This window comes from Apodemus sylvaticus, chromosome 20, assembly GCF_947179515.1.
Source record: "Apodemus sylvaticus chromosome 20, mApoSyl1.1, whole genome shotgun sequence".
Lineage (NCBI taxonomy): Eukaryota > Metazoa > Chordata > Mammalia > Rodentia > Muridae > Apodemus > Apodemus sylvaticus.
In genome coordinates, this window is record NC_067491.1 from 48,543,204 (window position 1) to 48,557,581 (window position 14,378).

At 47.6% G+C, this 14,378-nt stretch overlaps 1 protein-coding gene across 1 annotated transcript in view; it reads right to left on the bottom strand.

Moving 5' to 3' along the window:
* Positions 1-13,898, bottom strand: part of Nt5dc3 (5'-nucleotidase domain containing 3) — a 51,549-nt gene extending 37,651 nt beyond the window's left edge. The window contains exon 1 of the mRNA XM_052165229.1: positions 13,609-13,898. Coding sequence (XP_052021189.1) covers positions 13,609-13,813 — 205 coding nt within the window. The 5' untranslated portion in view covers positions 13,814-13,898. The remainder of the gene's footprint in view (positions 1-13,608) is intronic.
* Positions 13,899-14,378: the final 480 nt, after the last annotated feature.

Consider the following 14,378-nt stretch of genomic DNA (forward strand, 5'->3'; position numbering starts at 1 on the left):
AGTAAGAGAAAAGCAATTAATGCAAAAGATATTTCTAAGATTTTTTTTTCATTTGTCATTTTTTTGAGACATGGAGGTCTCTCTCTCCACGTAGCCTTGACTGAACTGGAACTCACTGTGTAGATCACGGCTAGTCTCAAACTCACAAGAGATCCACCTGCCTCTGCCTCCAAAGTGCTGAGAATAAAGGTGTGACCCACCATGATGGTTTGTATATGCTTGGCCCAGGAAGTAGCGCTATTAGGAGGTGTGACCTTGTTAAAGTGGGTGTGTCACTGTGGGTATGGGCTTAAGACCCTCATCCTAGATGCCTGGAAGCCAGTCTTCCACTAGCAGCCTTTGGATGAAGATATAGAACTCTCAGCTCCTCCTGCACCATGCCTGCCTAGATGCTGCCCTGTTTCCACCTTGATGATAATAAACTGAACCTCTGAACTTGTAATCCAGCCCCAATTAAATGTTATCTTTATAAGACTTGTCTTGGTCATGGTGTCTGTTCACAGCAGTAACTAAGACAGAAGTTGGTACCAGGAGTGGGGTATTACTGTGATAAGCCTCACCATGCTTTTGTTTAAAAGAATGTGGATTTGGGGAATTTGAATTTGAAAAGCAGGGAAATGCTTTAAATGAGGCTTAACGAGTTATCCTAGTAGGAATATGGAAGACTTTGTTGCTGAGAGTGATTTGAACTGTGTCCTGGCCCAAAAGGTTTCAGAGGAGAAAATTTTCAATATGTGGTGTAGAGACTATTTTTGTGGTATTTTTTTTTAAAGAATGTGGCTGCTTTTTGCCCTTGTCTGAAGAGTCTACCTGAGGCTAAGGTGAAGAGACTCATATTAATTGCATTGACAAAAAAAGCCAAGTAGAGACTTCATTCTCTGGTTAAGTCTCATGAACAGCATTTTAAATAAGTATAGCAAGAAAAAAATATAGAAAGAAAAATATAAAATATATGGCTGGAGTATTAAGGGGACACCAGGAAGTGAAATGGGGGCAAGATCCTCCTACCCAGCTAAGTTTAGATCCAGACATGGTGGTACACACCTTTAATCCCAGGAAACAAGCATCAAATCTCTGATTTCAAGGTCAGTCTACAGAGCAAGTTCCAGGACAGCCAAGCTTAGGCAGTGAAGGGGTTGGAAAACAGAAAGCTGGTGACCATGTAATAGAACAAGACGTCATGTTCCAGCTCCTGCAAGCAGCAGAACTCAGTAACTTAGGCCAAGAGGCTCTGGCTTTAGAGTAAAAAATAAGAGGGACTACTGGGACAATTAATGTTGGTTAGCTGGAGCTAAGAAATTAATGGTGATTAAGATGAGAGCAGCATCACTGAGGTGAAATCTTCTAGGAAGTATTTTCTGAGAGCACAAAGAAGCTGTGTCCCAGAGGTAGCCAAGGTTGTACCTTGTGATGTGGCTTGGTAATGTCTAAGAGTCACCCAGGTGGTACTGATTTTGAAGGCATGAAGGGGTCATGGAGAGCAGCTGAGGCTCAACACTGTGAGAGGCCGTAGAAGGCCATTGGTGAAGGTGCAGCCTCAGTTGCAATTGATGGCCCAGGACTGAAGGGGTCATGCAAAGGATTTGAGGCTTGTCACCATGAAAAGAGCCTATGAGAGGCTATTGGTGAAGCCTAGTTACAGGGGAAGACAGCAGTGTTTTGGAGATGTCAGTACCATGGGATGATCACCAAGAACAGCAGCAGCAGTGGAGTGGATCAACCTGAGCTTAGAGTGCTCCAGAGGGCAGAGCTGGAGAAGTGACGCCAGCCCTTTAGATGAGCCCAGAAAAAGAAGATCATGTATGGATCCCAGACATTGAAACACGAAGCTATAACACTGAAGTTGCCTTGGAGACCCCAAGATCTTTGAGATTCCAGAACCGTGAGCTATCTGCTAAGGAAAGCTGCCAACAGGGAGTGGAACCAGCCCAGGATAAAGAAGTTTGTTGCAGTCAACAAAGATGAAAAAGGAGTTGGAGATCTGAAGACTACTTTGCCATCAGACATGGAGATGCAGAGTTTGGAGTTTGCCCAGCTGGATTCCTGTCTTGCTTTGGGGATTACAGTTATGTGATTGGATGAATCTCAGAAGAAACCTTGAACTTTCAACTTTAATATTGTTGAGACTGCTATAGACTATGGGGGCTTTGGAAGTTGGACTAAATGTCGTTTTTATTATGCTATGGGTAGGCATGGTCCCCCAAGGATTCATGTGTTTGGACAAGCCTATGGGGACCAGGAAGTGGGCACTATTAGGAGGTATGGCATTGCTGGAGTGGGTGTGTCACTGTGGGCGTAGGCTTACAACCCTCATCCTAGCTGCCTGGAAGTCAGTCTTCCACTAACAGCCGTCAGACAAAGATGTAGAACTCTCAGTTTCTCCTGCACCGTGCCTGCCTGGATGCTGCCATGCTCCCACCTTGATAATGGACTGAACCTCTGAACCTGTAAGCCAGCCCCAATTAAATGTTGTTCTTTAAGAGTTGCTTTGGTCATGGTGTCTGTTCACAGCAGTAAAACCCTAAGACACTCATCAAGCCTGGCCCAAAATATATTTCTATATTCCTAAGTCAACAAAAGATTTAAGATACAGATATTCCTTTGGCTTACAGGATAATACCCTGCAGGCCATAGTAAGTTCAAAATAGTATAGTTGAAAATGCATTTGGCCAGTCAGAAGAGTGGCTCATTGGTAGGACATATTCAAAACCACTTGGAAGGCTTACAAGGTTTGACTCAACCCCCAGCACTGAGAGCTGGGAGCATCTGAAAGATTTTACCTACAGGAAGCCATAGCTCAACCTCACCTACATCCCATTGTAGTCTGAGAACACTTGGGTTAGATTCCAACTAGACAGATGACAACCCAACATGGCACACCATAGAGGACGGCTTGTGTAGCCCAAAGTCACCGCTACAGATTGTTCCTCTCACCATCCCTTCCTGTGCAGCTCAACCCTTGTAAGAAATGACACTTTGACAGGACCAAAGCACTCTGCCTCCAGCTTCTTCCAGTACCTCCCACCTCTTGGCATGAGTACTTGCCTCAAGACAAGAGAACCCGGCCGGAAGCCTTTCTTTACTTCTGCTTTGATGTCATAGCTTTACTGAGGTACCAATTGAGTGCAAGGAGCTGCATATCCAGCACGGAAGTCAAAAACAAAACAAAAAAAAAAAAAAAAACAAAAAAAAACAAAAAAGCAAAAACAAGAGCGCTGCCCCCACCCCTGCAGCTCCTCTTCCCTCTGCCCCTGCTGTTCTGGGGTCAGATTCTCTGCTCATTTCTGGAACTTTCTACACATGAGGTCATCCAACAGGGGGTGTTTATATAACCTGGCTTTCCTACTTGCAAACCTAATGGGATTTTTAGCACCTACGGGCCTATTTGTCAGCACAGAACAGGGAATGCAGCAAGAGTTATTAGTTAGAAAGCCCAGGTTGTCAGTGGGTGGAGGAAACCAGCCAGCATGTATAATAACGCTGGCAGGGAACACAAAGGCTGGCTCTTCCAAGGGGACAGACAATCAGATGTTTATATGGCTTCTATTAATCTAACGAGAAACTTTCACCTTTCCTGCAGAGTTCTGCATCATCTCCAGCAATCCATGACAAATAAAATTACTCATCTAAAAAAATTGCTAATGCACATGACATTTATACTACTCCCACTACAAGTTAAAATTGTACCTTATTACTCTGTAATATCTGTGATTCCCACTGCTCCACAGAAACCCATCACACTTCCTCAGGTTCCGGAAATAAAAGCGCACGCAACTGCGCTGAGATGAGATTAAATATAATAATGGCTTGATGACAACCTAATCTTAAGTCATTTAATAGAAAAATAAAGCTAACTGCTCAAGAAAAAAGCACATTTGGCTTCAAGGGGCAAAGTTTCTTAGAAGAAGAGAGAGCCAATGATATCCAAAGATGAACCACTTTTGCCCCTAGGGTACTGAGACAGAAAAGGAAGGAACATCAAGGCCTTTCCATAGCCCACACACTGGGGAACCTCACAGTCAGGGTCTCAATGAACACAGGAATTCCAAAGGCAAATTCCCAGGATCCAAAAGCAGGACGGAGGTTTTCAGCAAACCACTGAGCATGAGCAAAAGCCAAGCACGCAGTCAGTTCTTTGTAACCTTCCATCCATTCTTTTTTCTTAGTCGTTTCAAGGTTTTTCCCTCAGTCAGTGGTAACTTAACATAATGGAGGAATTGTCTCAGTGATGTCATCTTCCACCATCTGAGGCGTTCCCCTGATCTTTCAGAGACCTCAGTTTAGGTCAAACAGGGACTTGTGGCTTCCACACAGGACGGAATTTCAGAGATAGCCAGGGCTTGAGCTTTTAGCAGAGGCATTTTAATACTTTATGCCTCCACTCTGGTGGCTCTCATGAAAGGTCCTCACAAAGGGGAGGGGTGCAGACTGCACGGCCAACAAGCAGAGCCCTCCGTGGCATTCCCAGACCATCCGTGGCGTCCCCAGACCATCCATGGTGTCCCCAGACCATCCGTGGTGTCCCCAGACCATCCATGGCGTCCCCAGACCATCCGTGGCATCCTGGGGTGGGCCCTACTGTAATTGCAGGGTCCTTGGACTTGGGAATGGAAGCCAGGCAGGACCACCTGTCCAGGGAGCGAGGAGACTTCAATGAACTATTACTGATTTTGAAAATGGAAGGGGGAACAAAAAACACGGGAAGCTTCTAGAAGCTGGAAGGACAAAGACACATTCTTCCTGAGCCAGAAGCGGGGAATGTAGCAGTGTGGCCTCAGCCCAGGGATCTGCTCCAGAGCTGTGGGGACGCAAATGTATACCCTACAGCATGCAGGCTATGACTGGGGACAAGAGCCAAACACAAGGGCTAGCTGCTGCCCCCGCTCTCTTCACCCTTGGCACACGGCGGCATTTCCCAGAGGCTTCGTGACTCTGTACAAGTGACCGAGTACAGAATCGACTGGAGAACCCAGGACTCTTCTAGCAATCTGCACAGCACAGAAATGTATCAAACTGCAAAGCCGTGCTGAACCCCTAACCTTTTTGATTTTGGAAAATCTTTTTTTTTTTTAATGAAAATAAGCCATGCTTGACCGGGTGGTGGGAGGGCATGCCTTGAATCCCAGCATTCAGGAGGCAGAGGCAGGTGGATCTCTGAGCTAGAGAGGTCAGCCTGGTCTATAGAGTGAGTTCCCAGACAGTCGGGCCTACACCGAGAAACCCTTGCCCCCAAATAAATAAATAAATAAATAAGCCATTTGTGTTAACAGGTAACAATTTATTATTACATTAAACAAATCACTAGGAACATTTTTCTTTCAACCTCTCCATTTTAATTTCAATGAACCCACAAATATAATTCCATATAAAGTTTCCAGGATCTTTAAGAAGTTTTGTGGGCTGGGTCCACGGGAGTTCACTGAGACCAAACCGCAAACCAAAGGCCATGCATGCGCTGGATCTAGGCCCCTACACATATGTAGCGGATGTGCAGCTTGGTCTTCATGTGAGTCCCTTAACAAATGGAGTAGGGGCTGTCAATGACTCTTTTGATTGAATTTGGATCCCCTTCCCCTGACAGGACAGCCTGGTCTGGCCTCAGGGGGAGAGGATGTGCTTAGTACTATAGCGACTTCATGTGCCAAGGTGGATTGGTACCCATGGGGGGGGGGGGAGGTGTCCTCTTCTCTGAGGAGAGGGGGAGGGGTATGTGAGGGCGAGACTGGGAGGAAAGAGGAGGGGCTCAATTGGGATGTAAAGTGAATAAATAAATAAAAGAGAGGTTTGGGGGAGATGGAGGTTATGATGCAAAGTCCTCAGCCCAAGACCTCACCTATATATGCCAACTATGTACCAAACCCCTTTAAAAAAAACTACTCTCTGAAGAAATCTTAAGTTTATAAAAAGTTCTAAAGACAACGGAAAAGAGCTGTCTTAGCTAGATCTACCTCATCTGCTATTCCAGTTAAAGTAACCGCCTCACTAATGATAACCACGGGAATGTGCTAAGGGGCTGGAGAGACCACGACCCGACCACGACCACTCGGTGGTTGGGTTTGCAGAGGAGCAGCACCTGGTTCCCAGCACCCACATGGCAGCTCACAGCCGTCTGTAACTCCAGCCCCAGGTGCAAGCACTGATTCACATAAACTAGAAAGAACTCTTTTTAAAGCATACTTGTTAAATCAGTGAGTCCTCACTGGGTAAAAGTGACACACTCTAGTAAACGAGCTGCTCACATACATTCAAAAAAGCAAAAACCAAAAATGGAGCTGTAGAGATGGCTCAGCAGTTACAGCAACTTGCTACTCACCCGGAGGCGGCCTCGGGTTCAAGCCCCAACACCCACCGGAAGGCTCCCAACCTGAGTCCACACCTGGCTTTATACAGATCTAGGCACCACACCCGTGGCTTTGTGTGCACAAGTACTCTAACTACTTCACAGCCTCAGCCCCGTACCAGGCTTCACATCAATATCTGATTGACTCACTTAGCATGAACCACTTCCTCAAAAGCTCGATAAACTAAAAAGCCGGGCCAGTGGGACAGTTTAGCACTTGCTGCCCAAGTCTGACAGTGTGAGTTCAGCCACCCAGGACCCACACAGAGGAAGGAGAGAACATCTCCCAAAGGTCATCCTTTGACCTCCACACAATAAATATGAAGTCTTAAAAAAAAAAAAAAAGTCACCTAAAGTGAACTCCCTAACCAGGAAATTTTCCTATAAAGCCCAGTCTCAACCAGCTATCCTCCCCAGCTCCCCTCAACCCCCGCACTGTACTAGTTGTACCATCCTGTGCAGTAGGTGACTTAATAAAATGCAACAGCAGTCTTCCAGGCACCGGCTGGTGTGTAGAAGACATACTAAAGGAAACAGTTCTTTAACCAACCAACATATGCTTTTAACACGTGGGAAAAGATAAAGCTGTGAGAAAGTTTTTTTCTCCTCCCTTCCCTTCTCTACGACGTAGTCAGTTCAGAAAGGACAGTGTCCTTTCGCTGACCATGCGTGAGCACAGAACTGCAGTCAGCATGGACCTCCGAGCACATCTTAGCTCACCAGACACAGATGCTTACCCCAAGAGAGCCAGGCACTCCCCTCCACTGGGAAGTGGGCAGAGAGCATGACTCCCCACAGCCGGGACCAAGAGAGATGGATAAACTAAACCCTATGCCAAACCATCACAGGGATGGTGTCTGAATGTCATTGTCTTTTATGAAGCAGTCATATACACAAAAGGAGAACCAGAATAACTTTATGATTCAGCCACTCAAAAGTTAGTAGCCTTAAAGGCAAGCAGACATCGAGTGGGGCTATCAACAAAGGGTCCTGAGACTGACAGTGTCCACCCGCCAGCCACGGGGAAGGGTTGAAAGTTAGGATGTTTGCCAAGTCCTTCCCCCACCACTACTACGATGTCTATGAGCAGAGAATCATTTCTTGAAATCCGCCTGCCTCTGCCTCCCAGAGTGCTGAGATTACAGGCATGCGCCACCACCGCCCAGCACAAAGGATCATTTCTAAAGAACAGATTGTGCTACTTGTAAGACGCCAAGAAAGGTACAAACGTAATAGGAAAAAAACCCACATCCTACCATCCAGCTAAGAAATAAAAGCCACTTAGCTGTCCAGTGCTCTCCAGCCTCACCCCTGCTTCTCCAGCCTCACCCCTACCCGACACCTCCCCTCTCGTTGGCTTACCATTCCAGAGTTACTCCAGACTTCTGCCTCCAGGCAGACATGTAATCTGCAGCATTACTGTGTTTAAATTACCTTTTATTAGCTTCGATCTGTAATCTGAGCCCAACACTTAAGGTGCTAGAACAGGAAGATCATGAGTTTGAAGCCAGCTTACGCTACAGGAAAAAACAAAACAACAACAACATCTCGGGCTGGAGAGATGGCTCAGCAGTTAATAGTACGGACTGCTCTTCCAGAGGTCCCAAGTTCAAATCCCAGAAACCACCTGGTGGCTCACAACCATCTGTAATGAGATCTGGTGCCCTCTTCTGGCCTGCAGGCATACAATACAGGCAGAAAGCTATATACATAATAAATAAATATGACTTTAAAAAAAAAAATCTCAACTTGTGCCAAGAACGTTACCTGGATAGAATAGAATTAAAAAACCTACATCTGTGTGTGTGTGTGTGTGTGTGTGTGTGTGTTGTGTCTCAACTGAGCTCAGAGCTCACTGACAGTTCCTCTATCTATCTAGCTTGCTTCCACACACCCCACCTTTACAGCGGGTTTGGGGGATGAGTCCACTGAATCATCTCTCCAACTTAACAATTCATCCCTAGCCCAGCTTTTGCTGCTGAGGGCCAAGATCCTCTGAAACCACCACTTAAGACATGGAATTACGGCTGGGAATGAGGCTCAGTGGAGAGCGTTTGCCAAGCAAGCACAAAGCTCCATGCTCCAGCCTCAGTGCCGCATAAAACCAACCATCAAGGAAATACTATGATCCCAGCACAAAAGGGAGACAGAAACATCAGGAGTTCAAGGTCATTCTAGACTGCATTGAGAGCTCAAGACCAGCCGGGGCTATAAAAGACTCAGAGAAAACAAAAAAATATATCTGGGGTTAATTTGTTTCTTTCACTAAAGAATGCATCCTGAGGAGTGTAGAGAAAACAAAATGGTAAGGGAGATTAAATGGTAACTTTGATACCAGCCTTTGAAGACAAAAATAAATACATTTTAAAAATCAGTATTTCTCAACCTCGGTGGCGCTGGCTCACTTGAGAAGTCTGTCTACAAACATTGCTGGGCTGGGGCTATTGTACAATGCTTATGTAACGCATACAGAGCCCCGGGGTGGATCCCAACACCGACAATCCAGCTAGTACAAGCAATCTCTAAGTTTAACTGTGTCAGTATCATCCATGATGTGAGTTTTTACATATTTGGAAAAACAGACAATCAAACCAGCATTAGGGTGTGAGGAGAGGTGATTCAGGAGACCAAGGAGATCACACATAGAATGGCTTATGAATGCACAATTGCCAAGTGTAATTTAATAGCACACACATGCTTATTTACCTAAGGACAGAGTACAAAGATTATGCTGACTCTTAAATGGACTCCTATCTCCGTATTCTGTCATTCTCAACTGCAGAAGAAAGCACATTTCTGGTTGGACCACGAAGCATCTGCCACTGTTAGTAACAGGCATCCAAACTAAACAAATGACTAGAAATTCCAAAATACATAACCCCCGAAATAAAGTTATTAACACAAATGGGGGGGCTTCAAGGTCAAATTTATCCAGGAAGCAAGATGCCGACATCTCTTCTCTTGGAGACGCATGACTTTCAAATCTAGTACTGAAAAGCTCAGCTATAAAAGGAAAGAGAAAGAAAGAAAGAAGAAAGAAAGAAAGAAAGAAAGAAAGAAAGAAAGAAAGAAAGAAAGAAAGAAAGAAAGAAAGAAAAGAAAAGAAAAGAAAAGAAAAGAAAAGAAAAGAAAAGAAAGGAGAGAAGAGAAGAGAAAGAAAAGAAAAAAAGGAAAGAAAACCTTTCATGAGGATTTTTTTCCCCAGCTCCATGTCTCAGAAGATTGTGAAACAGTCTGAGCGATGTGAGTCTAATTTGAAAATTATCACGAGTGTCTCTCTAACCGATTGCAGCCCCTGAGGACCGCATGTGTGACATTACTTTTTCTGGAGCACATTATGAATGGTGAGAATTATCTTTGTGTCCAATGTTGACCTTGTACCTGTTCTGCTTGCAACATATTCCCTGCTAAGTACCTAAGTCGTGTGTGTGTGTGTGTGTGTGTGTGTGTGTGTACAGTATATGCCTGCATGCACTTGTTTGTGGGCGCATGCCCAATGTGCATTGGTGCAGAGGAGGCCATCAGATGTCCTCTACCACTCTGCCTTGCTGCCTGCAGACAGCGTCTGTCACTGACTCCACACCTTGCTGGGCTTATTTGTTTGCTTGTTTGTTTGCTTGCTTGCTTTTAGCAAACCAGTCTGGCCAGCAAGCCCCAATAATCCTCTGGTCTGTCTCCCCACCTGCTGGCTGGTGGCTCAGAGAGTCGCCACTGTGCCCAGCTCTTTTCGTGTGTTCTGGGATCTCAAACTCAGACCCGGTGCTTTCTGCTCTCTTACTTACTTACTGAACCATATTCCCAGTCCTCACAAATCCCTAATTTCTGATGGTTGAACTTTCAACCCAGAACATTGAATAAACCCTTCCGTCCGCATCTCTGAATGAAGCCAGTAGCTTTATTTTGGTTTTTTTTTTTTTGTTTTTTTTTTGTTTGTTTGTTTGTTTTGTTTTTTGAGACAGGGTTTCTCTGTGTAGTCCTGACTGTCCTGGAACTCACTCTGTAGACCAGGCTGGCCTCAAACTCAGAAATCCGCCTGCCTCTGCCTCTGCCTCTGCCTCCCAAGTGCTGGGATTACAGTAGTGTGCCACCACACCCGGCCAGTAGCTTTATTCTACAGTAACTCACAGCTTACCTTCTTCCACTCTGACCTCACCAAAGGGGTGTGCATTCTAATAAGCCCAGCTGGAGGATTAACTCCTTTAAAAAGAAAGAGAGGAAGAGGAAAGAGGGAAGGCAAGGTGGAAGGCAGTAAGAAAGGAAGGAAAGAAGGAAAGAGGGAGGGAAGGAGGAAAACAGGGCTTGGAACAGAAACCGGCTGTAGGTTTTATAGAAACTCCAAGTTTCTCTGTACATCCAAAGCTGACTTGAAAATTTGTTTTTTAATGAATGTCAATTAAAATGGAGAGAAACAAGGACTGGGGAAGAGTGCATTACAACAAAGTCTAAAATCACACCCCTTGCCTAGCAGGCATTTCAAGGGCTAGGCCTGAAACCACTGTTGTGATTACAAAAGGGATCAAGTGACCAGAAAATAAGATTCTTCTATCAGAATCAGAGAGTAGGAAAGTACAACCATTTTATCCTGTGAGGATTACTGGGGGGGGGGGGGGAGGGAAGAGAGGGGGGAAAGGACTCCTGCTTGAGCGCAAGCGAGAGAACACACACACACACACACACACACAGAGGCAGTCGGTCATCTACATAGCTGTCGATAGCTGAACCTTATCCCTCTACCAGACTCCACATCCCTGTAAGACTGCTCCACAGTTGGCACAGCTTGGCACAGGCAGGCAGGTGAACGGATACTGGGCGCCTCCGCCCAGACTCACACCTGAGAATCAACAACCTTAATACCCGCTGCTGGGTACTTAATGCCAGCACACATGGGCACAGACATCGGCTGGAGGAGGGTAGAGAGGATGGGGACCCAAATGAGACAAAGAAGGCAAAGCCAGATTAAAGTCCCTGAGTTCTCAAAGATGACATAGAAGCTCCTTGTGAGTGTGCATGCTGGGGGGAGGGGGGACCGGCACACCATGAGCCAAGCCTGCAGCGAGGGCACCTGCACACCATGTACCTGCTTAAGGGGGATGGGCTCAGGCTAAAAGATGCTGTTAGGGCCAGGAGCAGTGGTGCGTGCGGAACTTTAATCTCAGAACCAGATAGATCTCTGTGAGTTCCAGGTTTAAATAAATAAATAAATAAATAAATAAATAAATAAATAGAAATAAAAAAGGAGGGAGAAGAGAAGAAAATGGAGGAGGAGGAAGAGGAAGACAAGGAAGGAGAAAGAGGACGTGGAGAAGGAGGAGGAAAGGAAAAAGGAGAAGAGGAAGAAGAAGAAGAGGAAGATGAAGAAACACCAAACCATGTTATCCCCTTACTGGATAAGAGCCTGAGAAGAAGACGTAGCTTTTCCTGCTCCAGACTTAGCACCCCGAAACCGTCACTCCCCGGGACTGATCCCTACCTACAACCCAGCACTGCTCTATTCCAAAAGGCTAATTAGAAGGGTGGGGGGCCTCATCACACCAAACCAAAACTCTGCCAAGTCGGTACTAGCCATACCCCCATTTTCTGGATGGGTAAACAAGCTTCAGGACCTCTCTAGTTCTCTCTCACAGGCTGCAAGGGGTAAACCCTGTCCAAAGTATCAGAATGGAAGAGATTTTACCTCTAGTTTCTTCTAAACCTAGAGATGCAATTACCCTTCAACCTCTGGAGACTGGCTTTCTCCCCACTCCACAGTGTAAGTCCCGAAAACATACTATTTTGTTTGTATGTTAGATGAGTGGTGCTTTTCTTTTTATTGCTAAGTACTGTCCCATAGCAGGTACATACCAAAACACTGAATCATTAGCTATAGTTCACTCCTTAAAAAGACATGTGTGGAGTGCCCTAATCCCCCAGCCAAATGGGTATAGAGCTGGGAGTAGTTGCACATACCTTCAATCCCAGCACTCGGAGAGAGGCAGGGGATCTCTTGTTTAAGTTCGAGGCCACCCAGGTCTACAGAGTGAGTTCCAGGACTACACAGGAAAACCCTGTCTGGGGGGTAGGGGTGGGGGGAGTCAGTAGTAATGAGTGGCTCAAGTCTGTAACTCCAGCACTTGAAAGACTGAGGCAGGAGGACTGCTTCAAGTTTAAGGTTACCTTGAAACCCTGTCTCAAACGACCAAAAGGAAAGCAAGAGGGAAGAGGGACAGAGCCCTGAGAGGACACACATTTGCCAGGAATGGTGGCTGCCACATGAAAGGATGGCAGACTCACGACTTTTAAGGCCTAGGATACACAGCCCCTCAGAACACTTGCCTGGCCAAAGACAATAAGCCACTCTTTCAAAGACGTCTCCGCGGCTGACAACTCTGAACGTGCTGTTTAGACCATTCTAAGTGGGTTTTGTTTCACTTGAACAGACATGTGGCCAAAGATGCACATGGGAATCCTACAAAATGGTCCTTCACCAACCCCCCTCCTCCTGTACCACCCTCCCCAAACCATCCCCACCTCCCAAAATCAGTATTACATCCCAGTGTCCCCTGATAGCTTCGGTGTCTACACTCCACTGGCTCTTTACTCCAGGTTCCAAACGTTCGACTGCTAGGAAGCCACACAAAGCAACAGACAGGACAATGGATTCCCTGGGTCAAAACCAGTTTTTGTTTAGGCCCTTGGCTCGCCCTCCCCGTCCACATACATAATGGACATGACCCCTCCTCCAGAGGCTATGGGAGATTCAGGGGCGCTATCAATACCTGATACCATTATAATCTGGTTTCTCTCTCCATTCCTTCTCGGATTCCCTAACAGCCCAGTCAAGCTCATTCTCTGTTCACCTGACCACAATTACTCCCCTCTGCCTCGCAGAGGGCCGTGGGTAACCGCCCTCCCCTTTCAAACCGAACATTTCAACTACTCCGCCCTGCAAAAGGGAAACCGGCTCAGGCTCCTGACCCAGTCTAGGACACCGCAGCAGCAAGCTGAGCTGCTACGATCATTCCCAGGGTGAATGACAACACCTAACGGTGTTTTGGGGAATGTCTTCCTACCAACGCCCTTGGAACCCTCGCGGTGGCCCAGAGCACTTCCGATGCATGCTCCAGGTATGAAATAGCTTCCGCGGCGGGGGAAAGAGAAGCAAGAGTTGCGAAGTTTTGGAGTCGCCTTCCCCGCGGTAACCTTTCCCGCGGGAGCCGCGCGACAGAGGTAGGATACGGGGGACCCGAGGGTTCCTCGAGTGGGCGGCACAAGCTGGGGCGCACACTCACCGTCCGTGCTCCTCTTCGCCTCGTGGTAGCGTGCCCACAGGTAGCTTTTCATGTCCTCGGCAGCCGGAGCAGCCGGGGCAGTACACAGACGCCGAGCGCAGCCCGCACGCGGTCGTCCTCGAGACACAGCCCTGCTGCCGCTCCGCAGCCCCGCCGCCACCGCCCTCGCTCCGGCCCCGCGGGCCGCCGCTGCCACCGTGGCCATGCTGCCACTAAGCTGCCAAAGGCACGGACAGCCAGCGTCGGGAGGCTCTGGGACGCACGCCGGCAGTTCCTACGTCTGAGCAAGTGGCGGCGCGGCCCAAGCACCACCCACTGTGGGGCGGAGCCTGGGCGGAGCCGAGGGCGAGGCTGGAGAGATGGGCGGGGTCTAGAGGGAAGCCGGAGGCGGAGTGAATTAGGAGCAGAGGGGTGGGTGGGGCCTGGGCTGGGTCAGGGGCGGGGCCTGGTTGGAAAGAGGGATGCCGGAGGGGAACGGAGTATAGAGACAAAGAGTGGGACCATCTCGATTGCGTCAGAGACAGGGACCAGACCTGGGGAGACAGAGCCGGGGCCTGGGCTAGTCAGAGGCTGGGTCAGGTGTGAGCCTGTGGAAATGGAGTGGGACGGAGTCTAGGTTGAGTCAGAGGCGGAGTCAAGGGCGAGGCTTGGAGAAACCTGGTGGGGCGTGGCCGTAGCTACCCGGGCTCCACGCCCGGTCGGCTGCGGTCATTTCCTGACCCATCAGGCGAGGCGTGGGGGTGGCGCTGAGGCCACACGGACTAGGATGA